The following is a 16,209-nucleotide window of genomic DNA, read 5'->3' as shown; positions in this document are numbered from 1 at the left end:
CGGGCAGGATGTTGTGGGCAGGTTTTCGGGTGGACGCAGCAGGAGGCGACTGAGAGAGAGAATGTACTGGAGCGCCGGTTTCGCCTCGTCCCGGCCGTGTGTGGTTGATCTTGGCCGGAATCACAGCCTGTCCCTCGGGCTATGTGGCTCCGATGAGCCGCAGTCTTTGTATGGGTATATGGTCGCGGCTCCGTTACAGGACTACGGTGGGATCATGTCGGCATTGGGGTCGGACTCCTGGTGGAAGAAGACCCTCTATCTCACTGGCGGTGCACTCCTCGCCGCGGCTGCCTACCTCCTGCATGAGCTGCTCGCCATCAGGTACACAGGCAGCGGTGCTCTCTTGTTGCCATATTCATTTTTATATTTCAAAGACATCGTGCATGTCCAGTATGTCTACAGTATTCACCGGTATGTGATGACTCGTCTATAGGCTAGTAATATTCCATTGTTCACATCATGTGATGTTATTAGGGTTGGGCATTGGACAGGATAGGAAGACTCATCAGTGAATTTCCACAGCTCCTCTTGACAGAAGCTGAATGTGCATGGCTGTTGTTTGTTTACACTTATTCCGTCTCCTGGATCTGCATGAGTCTGCATGTTGGCCGGCCGAGGCCTATTCATGTTTTCTCTCTGGAAGGACACGAGATGAACCCCCCCCCCCCCACAAAAAAAAAACACGAATCACCGTGTGCCGTGCACGGTGCCCACTGAGCCACTAACGCGCGTGCATAACTCCGGCCCTGCAGTGTCGTCACGACCTTTGTTGACCTCTCACTAGGCGCCGAAACGTATTGATACAGTAGGGTTAGTGAAAGCGGATGAATCAATCCACCCGTTGAATGAAATCCGTCTAATCTTTGAGAGAGACAGAGACGGATTAGGTCCGGACGGGCCTATTGTTAATGTGATGAATAGCACTCCTGTCCTCGTAGTCGTCAATCAAGGATTTGGGTTTAGGCCTGCTGGCTGCACAGTACATCCAGTAACAGTAGTAGGCAGCCCTATGCTCCATACAATCTGTCACACACTCTGACTTTGCATTTCAGAAACATTGTTGATTCACGTTTAGTGAGCTTAGAATGATAAGGTTCTATCTCCGTTTAGAATGATAAGGTTCTATCTCCGTTTAGGGTAGTTCAGAGATATTGAGCGTCAAAGTTGTTACATTCCATTATGTTTTGTGAGATGGAACCTTTGTATTTTATGAATTACTAACTCAAAAATGTCAACATTTTAAAAAATAACACCACACAGGCATTAATAAACACCTAATGGATCAGATTATGTAAAAAACTCAATTTTGACAAAAATGGAGATAGAACCTTATAATTCTAACGTCACGAGTTGTAGGCTGGTATCATGCCATCTTCATTTCTGAAGCATCTCCATGTATTCTGTTATGATGCGAGGTATATCTTTACAAGGCGGAGCTCAGTTATGGATTTCAGCACCACTCTGTAATGGACAGCGACGTTGTTATTGTCGGTCTATGAACGCGGTTTCAGCACCATAGATGTAGTGACAGCGACATTTTGCGAGAATATGTAGTGGGTGTAACTCGTGTTCTTGTGACTGGCCTATGCAAGAACAACATGGAAACATTTGAATACAATCATTTTAGATAAGGTTACAGTATGCCTTTTCTACATCATACTAGTCTACATTATATTATTCCTCCATACAATGAAGTTATTTACTACGTAAACTGCATTCAGTAAGTTACCAGACACCTATGATATACAGTAATTGATTTAGCTGTAACTGTCAACCTCTACTTTCTCTAACATGAGATATATAAATATTCAATATTTTTTTAAATGAACTGGAGCAGTGTGGTATTGCCAGGCCCCTATTTAATTATTAAAGCCTATAGAGATGTGTCAGTGTTAGTCACCTACTGCACCATGTAGAGACAGTAGGGTGGAAGACAGGGGAGGCTGGTGGAGATAGAAATCTGACTTCCGTGTTTGATACCATTCCTCATTCCATTCCATGCATTACACTGAGCCTGTCCTCTGATGTCTACCTCCACCAGCCTCCCTTGATCAAAACACGAGGACTCTCCAATGGATACTGTTGCTTTTTCAGTAGCCTTGCAGTGATGACTGTAACCTCATATGTCGCGGGTAGAGAGACTGTTGAAACAGAAACCCAGACCTACAGGACCTTTGCTGTATTGAATATCAATGGGTTACATTTTGTAACAGCCAGCACACCCTCAACATGTAGGCCGTTGTACAAAAAAAACATCATGAACAGTGCACATTCTAGGCTGATGCTTGGGTGTGCACAACACGTGTCATCTCTGTGTGTTGTGAGTGGTGAAGGGATCTGTTGTCCCAGTGACAAGGAGCTCAGGGAGGGAGAGACGCTCTCCTGTTGCATCACAGTGCTATAATAGGCTCCAGGTGAGTCCCTAGCCTCCCAGAGAGCTTTCTAAGAGCCCCGATCTGAGTCGTCCTGCTCTCCTCCAATCAGTATGAGCCATGGTGTTTGTCTCACGTCACACTGACCTAGAAACAGCAGCCATTTTTTATATTTAAAAGGTTAAAGAGGTTGAAATCTCTTTTTTTTCCTGAGAGACGTGTTGTCAGAGAGACTGCAGTGGCTTGATAAGTGGCTGCCACCTGTACAACTGCTGCCTCACCTGTAGTGTTCAGCCAGCATCATGTCTTCATGTCTGTTTAGGAAGGAGCAGGAGTTGGACTCTAAAGATGCCATCATCCTCCACCAGTTCTCCAGGCCAAAGACCGGCGTCCCCAGCCTCTCACCGTTCTGCCTCAAGATGGAGACCTTCCTACGCATGGTGGACCTGCCCTACCAGGTAGGTGGCAGCACAGTGGGTCTAGTTTGTGCTCAGACCTCCTGGGGAGAAATTGTATTCTTTTTTTTCTTCAAATACCTTGATTTTTTGCTTTCCCTCCCAGTCCTGTGTCAGTTGGACTGGGTTTTCACTTTTCCGAATCATTCCATTGGTTCCATTGCCCCACAAAAGCGAAATTAAATAGAATTGAAGAAGTGCATGTATGAGAACACAAATATTCTTTGACCCAGGTCAGGGGCAACTTCAGTGTGTGTGTAGCAACCTTAGAGTGACATTCTGCTTCTCCTCTCCTTTCCAGAACTACTTTGATGGGAAGCTGTCGCCCCAGGGCAAGATGCCGTGGATCGAGTACAACCACGAGCAAGTGTCGGGGTCAGAGTTCATCATCGACTTCCTGGAGGAGAAGCTGGGCGTCAACCTCAACAAGAGCCTGAGTCCCCAGGAAAGGGCTGTGTCCCGCGCCGTCACCAAGATGGTTGAGGAGCATCTCTATTGGTGAGTCATCTCCCCTAGTTGCCACGTTCCAATATCCCCCCTAGAACACCATTTAAAATCATATAGAAGAATACACAGCCATAATATCGCTAATATCACTTCATATAGAATATATTGTAAGAGGTATGCTAGTCTACTTATTGGAACATAAACACACGTTGTCACCAAGACGATTGAGCGACTGGTGAGTCACTAGAGGTCACGTTCCAATAGTCACATTAGCATACCATTAAGAATGCATGGCCAATACAGTAATACAATTGATTGATTGATTGATTGATTATACTTTATTGTCCCCGAGGGGAAATTTGTCTTGGGCATGGTACTTTCATGCTTCAAGTGCAACAGAGACGATACATACAACATACAGTAGACAAAGTAAACAACAGGACAGCAACAAACATTGAGCAACAATCACAATGAGTACTATGCTCATATGGATGTACAGTAGTTAGATTGATACCATATAGTCCTCAAAGAGCAGTATCATCTCCACAGCCCATGAGTTACAATACAAGCAACAACATGTCTTGTTTGTTGCTTTATGATGTTGCATGTATTGAAACTGTTGGGCTGTGAACATGATTCTCCTTTCTGGGGACCATAAGGTATGGTAGAGAATACAGCTGCTGACAGGAGGGTACCTGACAAGTTACCATATTACCACAGAACCACTCGTCTTTTACAGCCATACCACCTTGAACACGCCCGTTTGTTCTCATCCGATCTCGGAAGCTAAGCAGGGTCGGGCCGGGTTAATACTTGGATTGGAGCCTGTCTGAAAAAAAAAAGAGAACGCTTGGATGGCAGGTAGCCTAGAGGTTAGCGATCGGTAGTTCGCTGGTTCGATCCCCACCCCAGGAGGGAGCCAGATGTGTGCTGGAGCTGGCATCGTATCTAAGGTGCCTACCAGTACCATTGTGCCCTTGAGCAAGGCACTTAACCCTTAATTGCTACAGAGGCCCCGAACTACGGCTGACCCTAGCTCTGATCTCCCTGTGCATGTGCGTGATGTTTTGTGTTGTGTGGTGTCTTGTGTGGGGGGGTTCAATAAATAACAATCTGATTCTATGGCAAAAAAAACATTTGATTGATAGTTTCCACTGCAGTCCCTTCTCCAGTAAACACCTCTGACTCACCCTCCATCTTCTCACTCACACTCGACTGTTGCTAGTGCTGAGTCAATGAGAGCTTTCCCTGGGGAACGCCCTAGGAAAACACTCTACTCTGTGGACACGCTCCTCCTCCTCTCTGCTAGGGCCTCGACACCGATGTTCCAGTAATGTTCCGTTACTGACAAACACTGTCTGTGTCATCCCTCCCTTCCTGGAAGTGTAATCACTGATGGAACACCGTCGGAAAGATGAAAAAGAAAGAGTGGGGCGGTAGATCGCTCTCGTCTGTCATGTCCAGAGAGCGGTGATCACCTAAAGGAAGAGAAGGGAAAAGAAAGGATGTATTTCTACTACGTTCCTTAGTCTTCTTGCGAACGCTGGTTCATCTATATCTGTCTGATCTATCTATCTGAGAGCTTCAGAGAATTACATGAAAAGTCTTAAGACGCCAAGAAGAGAGCGTGTGTGTGTTCTCTGTTTACCTCTCCCTGTTCTCCTCCTGGTTTGCCCCTTGATCACGGTACTGTCGTGTTTATGTAGAGGGAGGATGCTCTCTTTCTCTCTCTCTCTTCTCCACAGTAACGGTGTCCTTATGAGAGATCAGTCACTGTCAGTCTGTGTGCACCTTTTGTTTTATGAATGAGGGGATACTCTATCGTGGTTCTCTCCAGTTGTGGAGGTCATTCATGAACCACCACCCCCCCCCCCCCTCTCCTCTCTCTCTGTACCTTACACCGCCTCTCCCTCCCTTAGCAGGCTATGTTTAGATTCACATCGGGTTATTGATTGCATTATTTATACTTGCGCAGGACAGTGGGGCGGCTCGCTGCTCTTTGTGAGACCAGCTGCAGGCGAACAGCAAGGGCTCCAGTGTGATGATGTCACAGACAGCTCTTCAGACTCAGGCAGAATTAGCATGATTGATGTTGCCATAACGACATGGGGGCGCAGGGGGGTCTGGGGGGTATTCCATGAACGCAGACAAAGGAAAATCCAGGCTTATTTTGATAAACCGCGATCATTTCCGTGCAAGTTCCGTTGTGGCTTTTTCAACTAATTGCTGATTGAGTTATCAACGTACGTGGAATATCCCCCTGGTCTGAAAAGCTGCTCTATGTAAGAGACACCTTCTGCTGGATTTCATTATGGACACGTTCAGTTCAATGTACAGTTCATTAAAGATTGTGCGAGTATATGCGTTTTATAGAACATAGTTATCGAAAAAGAACGTTGAAGTCAAGTCAACGCACATTTAAAACAACTTGCGCTGACCAAAGTGCTGTACATGGATTAAAATCACAATAAAGACAATAAAAATCACAATATATACAATCACAATAACATAAGCATAAAGACGAAAGATTACATTGTTTCTAGAAGGTTTCTAGCAGGCCTATTTTGACCTATCACCTGCTATGTGGACGTGTTCATTTGAATACCTTCAGTGATGCGTACATATTGATTTCTTATTAAGTTTTGGCCCTGATCTAATATTCCATATAGATTTCATCAAACAGTGCCCAGATGTACCAGTAACAACCAGAGGAGCCCTCTAATAGGACCCAAGTTGGTCAGATGATCCAGTCAGATAGACGTATTAGGAGCAGACCTGTCATTTAAGCGTGATACACTGCTCTGTTACCCTCCTGTCTGAGAGGGTGCAGATCCTGTTACAGGAGTGGCTGTCCCTACAGCCCAGAGGAGGCTACAGGACAAGGACAGTACACAAAGACACTTGTCCAGTCACAGTGGCCATTATTCACAAAACACCTTCAACGTAGGACTGCTGATCTAGGACCTGTGTTTTTTTTTTTACCTTCTAGAGCATCATGAATAAGATGGCATGGACAGGTTGGGGGGGGGGACCTGATCCTAGATCAGTGCTCTGAGACGTTTTATTAATACGGACCGTACAGGGAGTCTGAATATACCACCCGCTGACGCCTCTCCCACACTATGTTTGACACCGTTCCTTATTCCGTTACGTGCGTCGACATTTTCATTTGAGACATTTAGCGGACGCCTTTATCCAAAGAGACTTACATTTGTCTAGGTAAGTGAATCATCAGACATGATAAGAAAAAAACTAATCTATGCTAGGACCAGGGACCATTGGCAGTCATAACACTAGACGGAAGAATTACTTTTTTCTTCCTTTTTCTTTTTTGTATTTACAGCAAATCCATCCTCCCCTATCCGCCATCCTAGTGCCCTTCCTCTGGGACGGGAATTGACAGTTATTGAGACAGACGGAAGGGTTTCTCTCACAGCGCGGCGCTTTCTCACTGCTTCCTGTCTCCCCGTGGGGCTGTTAGCAGGCTGGCTTATCATAGCTAGCCCACCAGAACACAGTGTCCCTGTCAGCCTGACTGCTGCAGTATGAATAGTGTCCCCCTAAGCACCACCCCCCATCCCCCCATGTAATACAATATCTAGACATCAGAGGATATAGATGTTAGTTCTGCCAGTGAACTGGAACCCATGTTTGGATAGAGGGATGGCTGGAGGGAGGGAGGGAGGGAGGGAGGGAGGGATAGGGGTTGATGGATGCTGAAGGGTGGATATGCAGGAGAGGAAGCGGTGTACCTGTCTCGATTGGTAGTGAGTTACACAAAGCTGATGACAGGATAGGGACAGGATGGGATCTGATTCTTCCGGTAGGAGAGTCTGTTATTCACTTATCTTCTAACCTCCTGCCCCAGAGACATCTACAGTACTCGAGCGTGTACAATACTAGGGTGTATCACTAGGGTGTGTTTACCTTTAGTCTTGTGCAAAAGAGTGTCGACAGAGATCTGAAACCTGTGTGTCTCCGTGCGAGACTATTGCATCTAACCATGGTGTCGATAACCTCTGTGTTCATTTAGGATGGTGTTGACTGTATACAGCATCTTTATTTGCAGGACACTAGACAAGCGTTCTTTTAGGTGGGACACCTGTGTCTAATAGGTATTGTCTATCTGTGTGTGTGTGTGTCTCTGTGTGTGCAGGACACTGGCCTACTGCCAGTGGGTGGACAACCTGGAGGAGACCCAGAAGATGCTGTCGGTGACGGGTCCTCTGAGTGACGTGCTCAAGTGGACCCTCAGCCACCTGAACGGCAGCATGGTGCAGAGGGAGATGTACGGCCACGGCATCGGACGCTTCTCCAAGGAGCAGGTCTACGCCCTGATGGAGAGGGACATGAGGACGCTGGCCGCTCTGCTGGGTACGGAGGGGGGGGGGGGGGAGTATAGGGGAGAGGAGAAGTATGGGGAATATGATGAGAATGGGGGAGAGGGGAGGGGAGGAGAATGGGGGAGAAGAGAGGAGAAGAGGGAGGAGAGTGAAAAAGAGGACAGGAGAATGGAGAGGCAGAGAGGTGAAGAAGAGGGCAAGAGAAGGCTGACTTCACACAAGGCGATAAAGAGACTGTCTAGTTTTTAGCTCCATAGTAATCGATATAATCCTCCATGCTCAGCTCTCACCCTCATACGGTCCGCCGTCTAGTGGTAAGAAAGGTGTACTGCCTTTCCGGCTCCCAGATGACTTCTTAATGCCTGTTTTAGGGGAGAAAGAGCAGAGTGATTATTGATTTTACGGTAAAAGTAGATAAACCACTTTTATCTGCTCCATTTGAACTTGAACCCAACTTTTATTGGCTTTAAAATGGATTTCCATTACTCTGGACTGTTTCCCCTGTGGGAAGACAATGTTTCTCCCGGTGTGGACACCAATGGAGGCTGGTGGAGGTAGACATCGGAGGATGGGCTCATTGAGGAATGGTAATGTGTGATACCATTCCTTAATCCATTCCATGCATGCATTATTCCAGCCCGTCCTCCGATGTCTACAACCTCCAGCTTCCCTTGGCGTACACAGTGTTAACCAGATCTTATCCACCTAATTTTTCTGGTTTTCTGCTCGAAATGACATGCCCACAGTGAATATAGAATATCTCCACAATCACAAGGGCCTTCATAATGATATTGTTATCAAATGAAAGCTAACACCTGTGGGGTGGCTGTAGAAGTGTCAGAGTCAAAATATATGTTACTGTGTCAGTGTAAATAGAGCTAGAACATTATAAAACATCTCAAATTCAGTCTCCGCCTAAAAAAACAACAGCTTTTACAGTGAATATCACCTTGGAAACCTGATGACGAAGCCCAAATCATCTAGGAATCAGTACTCCAGGGTCTTATTAGTACGTGTGCCAAAGTCGATGCTAGTAATGTGAGCAAATGCAACTTTGTACCTGTTTTAGTACAGGTATGTTTAGGCGGACACCTATATGTTTAGGCCATTTGGAGATATTTTGGCACCATCTTTGACCTTTGACCTTTCTCATGTATCAGATTTCTTTTTCTTTTTTGGGGGGATTTTTTGGGGATTTTTTGGGTTGGCCGACCAATGGTATGGAAATTCGGCGTTGAAACCGGACATGACACATTCTCCAGTTGGAGAAAACTGGATGTGACTTAGGCCGTGTTTACCGTCTCGGGAAAAAAATGGTGGCATCGTATAGCATGCAAAGTTGTGAAAAAAATGTTGATATCGATGAAGAGAATTGATCGAGGTAAACTCTTTATATCACTTCGGATCCCCATGGGGGTCCGTTGGCTCCTATGAGGTTAATGGCTCCTGGCAAAGCCTCGCTGACCCTTGGTGCTTCTCTGTCCCACAGGAGAGAAGAAGTATTTCATGGGGCCGAAGATGACGACGTTGGACGCCACAGTGTTTGGTCACCTGGCCCAGGCAATGTGGACGCTGCCCGGCACGCGCCCAGAGCAACTCATCAAAGGTGGGGTCACCGCCTCAATGTTGGCTCTGTCCACAAACTACTGCTAACAGCCCCCTTTACCCTGGAAACTGTTGTAGAACTGATATGATTCGATAGGTAGAAGCAAGCTCTTATTTTGCTTCTACCTATCCAATTCCTTCAGATCTCTATACGTATAAGTCTCTAGGGAGTAGAGGCAAGGCAGGGGTCATGGTAGTCTCTGGCCAGTTGTTTGTAGTCCCACACTAAGGGGTTTGGAAAGGGATGGATAAATATTTGTTTTCAAAAATGTAGTTGTCTGTTTTGTCCACCAGATGGCAGTCAAAGTCTATGGTGTGGACATGTTGAGGATTCATGACTTCAAACATGGTTTCGAAAACACTATAAAGAGAAAATAGAGATGAAAGTACCTTATTTTATATATCTGTGGACAGAAAAATCTGAAGTTATTACATTTCTAATGAGAATCCATTTTATTTATTTATTTATTAACTTTTTTAATTTAATTACATTTTTTACATAGGAATAATGTAAATTTTACATTATTCCTATGTAAAAAATGTAATTAAATTTAAAAAGTTAATAAATAAATAAATAATTATATTATCTATCTACCGGTATCTATCTATCTATCTAGATATATGTATATATCTAGATATATGTATATATATATTATTTACTTATTTTCCCACTGTGTTTCTGCGTACAGGTGAGCTGATTAACCTGGCCATGTTCTGTGAGCGTATGAGAAGGAGGTTCTGGCCCGAGTGGTACGTGGACATAGAGGACCTGTACTATGATGGAGATGGAGACAGTGACAGCAGCAGCAGCGGAGGACGGGGTTCCCCTACAGGCCTGTTGGACCTGGGGCTGAAGGACCTGGGCTTGTTCTCCCGGACAGACACCATGGAGGAGACGCCCAGCACGCCCAGCACGCCCGGCAGCCCCTCCGGCCCACACACACACACACACACACACCCACAGTCACCCGACACGGACCACTCCCTCTTCGACTCGGATGTGGGCACGGGCTCCGAACCCGAGCTGCAGCTCAAGGGTGACCCGCCCCTGACCCCTGACCCCTGACCCCTGCTGATCTCTGTCCTGAGAGGGGATAGGGGACTGGCTGGCTGGCTGGCTGGCGGAGTCAGATGGACATAAGCCTGAACCAATGAGTGCGCTGGCTGCTGGCTGCTATCTGAATGCTTTCAGAGAGCTGTGGACCAGAGAGGCCCTTGCAGAGAACTGCTTTGTCTCACACATGAAGGAGCTAAAACATCCTGTGACTGACCCCTATATTTTAACCATGTAATATCAGTGCACCCAGACAGACTGGGTATTTGTATGTAGAGCCTACCGTGTGAATTGAACCCCCCCATGTGACGTGTGTTACAGTATCATTTGTCCCCCTTGTACTACTGAGTACGACACAGACCTTGCCTTACCGTATGTGTCTCAATTCTCCTAGAATACAAACTGGTGTTAATGGTGATGTGGGCAGTAAGCATCTTTACATGGAATAATACACGCAACCTGATAGTATAGGGTATGGAGTATGATGTTATGCAGAAACATAAGAACTTTGGATTTTAGTTGAGCAGTTGCAATTGCCATTGTCTAATGTGTTTACATGGATTAATACAAACAACCTGATTACTATAGGGTATGGCCTGTGAGAGACAGAAGAACTGTGTTATTCGTTGAACAGTTGGTAAGGTGATCAGCCAAAAGCAATGGTCATTGTCTAACGTTAGGTATCCTCATTTGAGCGCGACACCGCTTCGTCTAAACAACATCGGTGTGGTCGGAGTCGCGTTTATCTGTCGTAAGACAATGACGCAACGGCTTGAGTTGCTACTCTGTGTCTTAACACCCGAACTCACTGCTATCATGGGAGGCTCCAGTCGACTGGTCTTTGGTTGTTAGGCCTGTTGTCAGCCAGTCAGACCATCTCCGGCCTTTTAAGTCGTGTGTCAAAGTTCCTCCTCTAGGTTCTGGACCCATTGAAGATGGCTGGAAAGGAAATGTAAGTCATGTCGGATATCACATCATCTGACTGTAAAAAGGACAGAAAAGCGTAGCGTTTATCCCATTAGCGTTGTATTGAGTGAAACTTGTAGAGTAGCAGCTTGGCCACTAGCGGGTGCTGGCTCTATGCGTTCATCCCATTCAGCCTGGCCCATTGGACTAGCCCTGAACATCAATCCCTCTCTTAGATCCTGTTAGCTTCTGCCCCGTGGAATGTTTATGGAATATAATAACGCAGTCATGATCACTCCAGACTTAACTCCAAATGATACTAAAGGTTACCGGAACTTGGATGAATGTGCATAACTGAGGCCTGTTGCATGTCCTTCATGTTTCTTGTATGTCCTTTATGAAATCCCTGTCCAGATTGTGTGTGTGTGTGTGTGTGTATGAAATAGAGAGAAATATAGAGCGATAAAGAAAAAGAATGAGACAGGGAAAACATGATGGGATGTACTACCGCGGTATAACCTACCTGCCTTAGAGAAGGTGTGACATTGCAGTTGGATTATACTTTCTACTCTTAGTTCTCTCATTTAATGCCGGTGCCACTTTATATTTTCTTTTTAATTTACATAACATGGTTTTCTATGTGTTCTTGTTGATTTGTTTATTTATTGCTCTCAAGGAGAGTAGTTATTTTGCACACATGTGAATTTTGTTTTCACTTATTATTATGGGATTGTTGTGAGATGGTAAGGCCAAATGAATGGAATGGAATATGACATCATTGAATGAAATGTGATTGGACGTAGGGTGTTCTGATACCTGATAGTTAGCTATAGGATTGGATGTGTGTGCCGTAGCAAAGTACTTTACTCAAATTGAAATGTTCCCGATTGTTTGTGTGTGGGTGTGCGTGTGGGCAAATTAGCACATTAGCACATTGACAAAATACCAAATAAAACAGTGAGTTGTCAATGAGCTAGGATTGAACCCGTCCTGCCCCCCTGTAGAACTGAGGTACAAAGTGGACCAAGACATCTCACCAACTGTGTTTTCTTCTTTACCTGAGTGTCACAAACCATATGTTGTGGAGAAGAGGGGGGTCCCTTCCTCTTTGAACCCAGTGATGGAGGATCAGCAGAGGGGGGGGGGGGGTCTTTGGAGGTGGAGGTGGAGGTCGACAATCGAAGGACGGGCTTGTTGTAATCTACGGAATATGTTCAACACCATTCCTTATTCCCATTCCAGGCGTTACATTGAGGCCCGTCCTCCGCTTTCTACCTCCGCCGGCCTCCCCTCATCACACACACCGGCTGGGATCTGGTGGCACAGCACCATGCTCATACAGACAACTCGTCATATCAGTCTGACCGCTTTATCAAGCCATATTAGAGAGTTAGTGGATGTCCTGTTAGTGAAGTCAGAACATGACCAGGAAATGTGTACAAAAAATGTGTGACAGACAACCTGCTGAGTCCACTGTAACTGACTGACTACCTGTGGATGTACACCAGGGGAGGCTGGTGGCGGTAGACATCGCATGGAATGGAATGGAATGAGGAATGCTATCACACGTGTGTTTGTGGTAACATTCCTCATTCCATTCCTGCCGTGACAGTCAGCCTGTCCTCCGATGTCTACCTCCGCCAGCCTCCACTGGTGTAGAGTTAGAACCCAGAGAGGAGTGGCTGTTTGACAATGAGTACTCTAAATTATTTCAATAAAGAATAGCTGTGACAATTTTAATCATGACGCGTGTAGGCTACTTGTATGTGTGTGTGTGTGTGTGTGCGCGCGCGTGTGTGTGTGTGTTGGGTGGAGGGGAGGATACTGGCTGTTTGCATTGGTCTGTATAATTCTGTTCATAATTCTGTTCATCTATACTGTGGCGTGTGTGTGTGTGTGTGTTTAGCATGTATGTGTGTGTGTTTAGAGTGTGTGTGTCTGTCAATGTGTGTTTAGCGTATATGTGCGTGTGTGTGTGTGTGTGTGTGTATATGTGTGAGTCACAATGATTTCAATCAGGCTAACGAGTGGCAGGCATCCAGGCGCGGAGGAGGGCTGATTAAGGCTCTGCCAGCCGCTGGAGGCAAGAAGAAAGGAGAGGAGGAGGGGGAGGAGGAGAGGAGCAGGGCTGGGGATGGGGGGGAGGTGGAGAGGAGGAGAGAGGAGGGCTGGGGTTGAGGTATTGGGGGCTTCACGGCGCTGGGCTGGGGCTCAGGGGTGAGGGAAGTAAGGGGGGGGGGGAGAGGAGGGTGCGCAGTGCTGGGGCTCAGGGAGAGGGGAGAGGGGGCTGTGTTGTGCTGGGGCTTGGGGTTTGGGGCTCAGGGTTTAGGGCTAGGGCTACGGATCAGGAACCAGGCTCCCAGGGGACGGAGCAGGTGCAAGCTGCGAGCGAGGCCTCTGGGCCTGAAGGGGCAGCCAGAGCTTAAAACAATCTGCACTGCTCCTTTCTTTAATTTGGCTTTCTGAACACTCCACCTCTATCACTGACTCTCTTCTCTCTCTCTCTCTCTCTCTCTCTCTCTCTCTCTCTCTCTCTTGCTCCCTTGCTCACTTTTTATCTTTATCCCCCCCTCTCGTTCTCTCTCTTTCTCCTTCTCTCTCACTCACTCTCTGTCTCTCTCTCTCTGGCTCTCTCTCTTTCTCCCTCTTTTTCTCCCTCTCTCTTTCTCTCTCAAGCTGAACAGATCAGCGATCCACAAAGAAGGGTAAACACAGGGAGAGAAATTAAAAAGGGAACTCCCCTGGCACCGCAAAACAAATTACAACAAACAAATTACACAGAGTCAACACACAAACACTGGAGCATCTGTGGCTCTGGACTAACTGACTGACTGACTTTAGTTACTGACTGACTGACTGACTTTAGTTACTGACTGACTGACTGACTGACTTTAGTTACTGACTGACTGACTGACTGACTGACTTTAGTCACTGATTGACTGACTGACTGACTGACTGATTGACTTTAGTTACTGACTGACTGACTGACTGACTGACTGACTGACTGACTGACTGACTGACTGACTGACCGACCGACCGACCGACTTTAGTCACTGACTGACTGACTGACTGACTTTAGTCACTGACTGACTGACTTTAGTTACTGACTGACTGACTTGATTGACTGGAGGAGCCAGTAGCAACCCCAACCACCACCACGTCCACCATACAGCAACACACACACACACACACACACACACACACACACACACACACACACACACACACACGTATGCACTCCCAAACCCACACAAATGCATACAAGCATGTACTGTAGCAATGACAAATAAAGTCCATTCCATTCCATTCCATTCCATTCCATTCCATTCCATGTGTCATCGTTTTTATGAGAATGATGAAATTCAGATTAGTCTGTGCCTTTTCCCAATACATGTCTAAATCTGGATCATCATGTTTGAGCATAGATTCATCTGTTCATCTGTGAGAGTGAATGTTTTGATGTGTGTATTTTGATGATTCTTGCTGGACCTCTCCCCTGGCCTCCTCTGCCTCTCCTGCCCCCCTGCCCCCCCAGCCCCCTGGCAATGCCACTGACCCGTCCATCTGCCTCCTACTGTCAGTGTGTGCCCTCTGGGACGGGGGGCCACCGCGGCCCCCCAGGCCAGCTGCTCACTCACCCTCCAGAAACCAGCCCTCTGCTGCCAGATGGGCCCCAAGACACCGCTGATACCCCCACCCCCCACACACAACGACTGACACACACACACACACACACACACACAAACACACAAAACGACACACACATACACACACACCGACTACCACAGTTACCTTACCCCCACACACTGTACCCTCACACACACACGCACACACACACACACACACACACGCACACACACACGCACGCACGCACACACACACACACACACACACACACACACACACCGACTACCACAGTTACCTTACCACCACACACTGTACCCTCACACACACCCTCACACACACACACACCCTCTGGTGCCAACACCACCCACCATACCCCAACACACACAAACCCCACCCCTTGCCCCAGTACACCCACCCAGAACACCCCACCGCCCCTGCAGCCTCAGGTGCTCCACGTTCCACACAAAGGCAGGGTTCAGGGGGAGCTGACACCAACAGGTGGCGCTGTTTTCTTTACTAATTACGGCTTTATTTATTCATTGGCATGTGGAGGCTTCCAGATGACTTTGGCTCACCCAGTCTTTCATGGGATAGGTGCCAGTGTGTGATGTGTGTGTGCACCTGTGTGTGTGTGTGTGTGTGTGTGTGTGTGTGTGCGCGTCTGTGCGCGCGTGTGTGCGCGTGCGTGTGTGTGTTTTCAGGATGCTCTCTTCTCCGTTGGACCAGAGCCATCACCTGTCTCTCAGAGTTTGAATGGATGTGTGTGTATGTGTGTGTGTATGTGTGTGTGTTTGTGTGTGTATCTGTTAGTTTCTGTTTGTGATTTGAGTGAATGTATGACTTAAATACGATCATACTGTTCATCTGTGTGTTTCCTTTGTCGCTGCTATTGAAATACTCATCTTAAGTGAGTACATGCAGAGTAGTAGGTGTCCCGTAAAGTGTTCCGGATGTTTGTAAGTGTTTTCTTTACAGCTGTAGAGATAACTGCTCTGTAGATACTGAGAGAGTGTTTCTGTGGCTGATGTGTGCTGTAGGATCTGTCTTATTGAGGACCTCTTTATGTGGCCTCAACCGTCACGTATAGGGGGCGGTTTCCCAGAAGATTAAGCCTAAAGGCCTGGACTAAATCCCATTTTCATGGAGGATGCTTTTTAGTCTGGAACTAGGCTTACAATGTGTCTGAGAAACCAGCCTGTAGTGAACAGAACCTTGGGAGAGGAAAGAGGGAGAGACAGAGAGGAGAGAGGGAGGGAAAAAAACAGACAGAAAAGAAAGATATTCAAACAGACAGCCAGCCAGACAGCCAGCCAGCCAGACAGGCAGACAGACAGAGAGAGATCTGAAAAATAATAATAGAGATAGAGGGAGAGGTAGACAGGGGGAGAGTGGAAGAAGGG

At 46.8% G+C, this 16,209-nt stretch overlaps 1 protein-coding gene across 1 annotated transcript; it reads left to right on the top strand.

Annotated features, from left to right (window-relative positions):
• Positions 1 to 61: 61 nt before the first annotated feature.
• On the top strand, positions 62 to 10,288 carry faxcb (failed axon connections homolog, metaxin like GST domain containing b; the record flags this gene model as incomplete). Its single annotated transcript, XM_080541342.1, has 6 exons — positions 62 to 321; positions 2,695 to 2,830; positions 3,129 to 3,325; positions 7,431 to 7,648; positions 9,107 to 9,223; positions 9,912 to 10,288. The coding sequence occupies 6 exons, from the start codon at positions 62 to 64 to the stop codon at positions 10,286 to 10,288; spliced, it is 1,305 nt and encodes a 434-aa protein (XP_080397468.1).
• Between the last annotated feature and the right edge of the window lie 5,921 nt (positions 10,289 to 16,209).

Source organism: Nansenia antarctica, assembly GCF_963989245.1.
Source record: "Nansenia antarctica genome assembly, chromosome: 10".
Classification (NCBI taxonomy): Eukaryota; Metazoa; Chordata; class Actinopteri; order Argentiniformes; family Microstomatidae; genus Nansenia; species Nansenia antarctica.
Note: the sequence above shows the minus strand (reverse complement) of the source record. Positions and strands in the feature narration are given on the sequence as shown.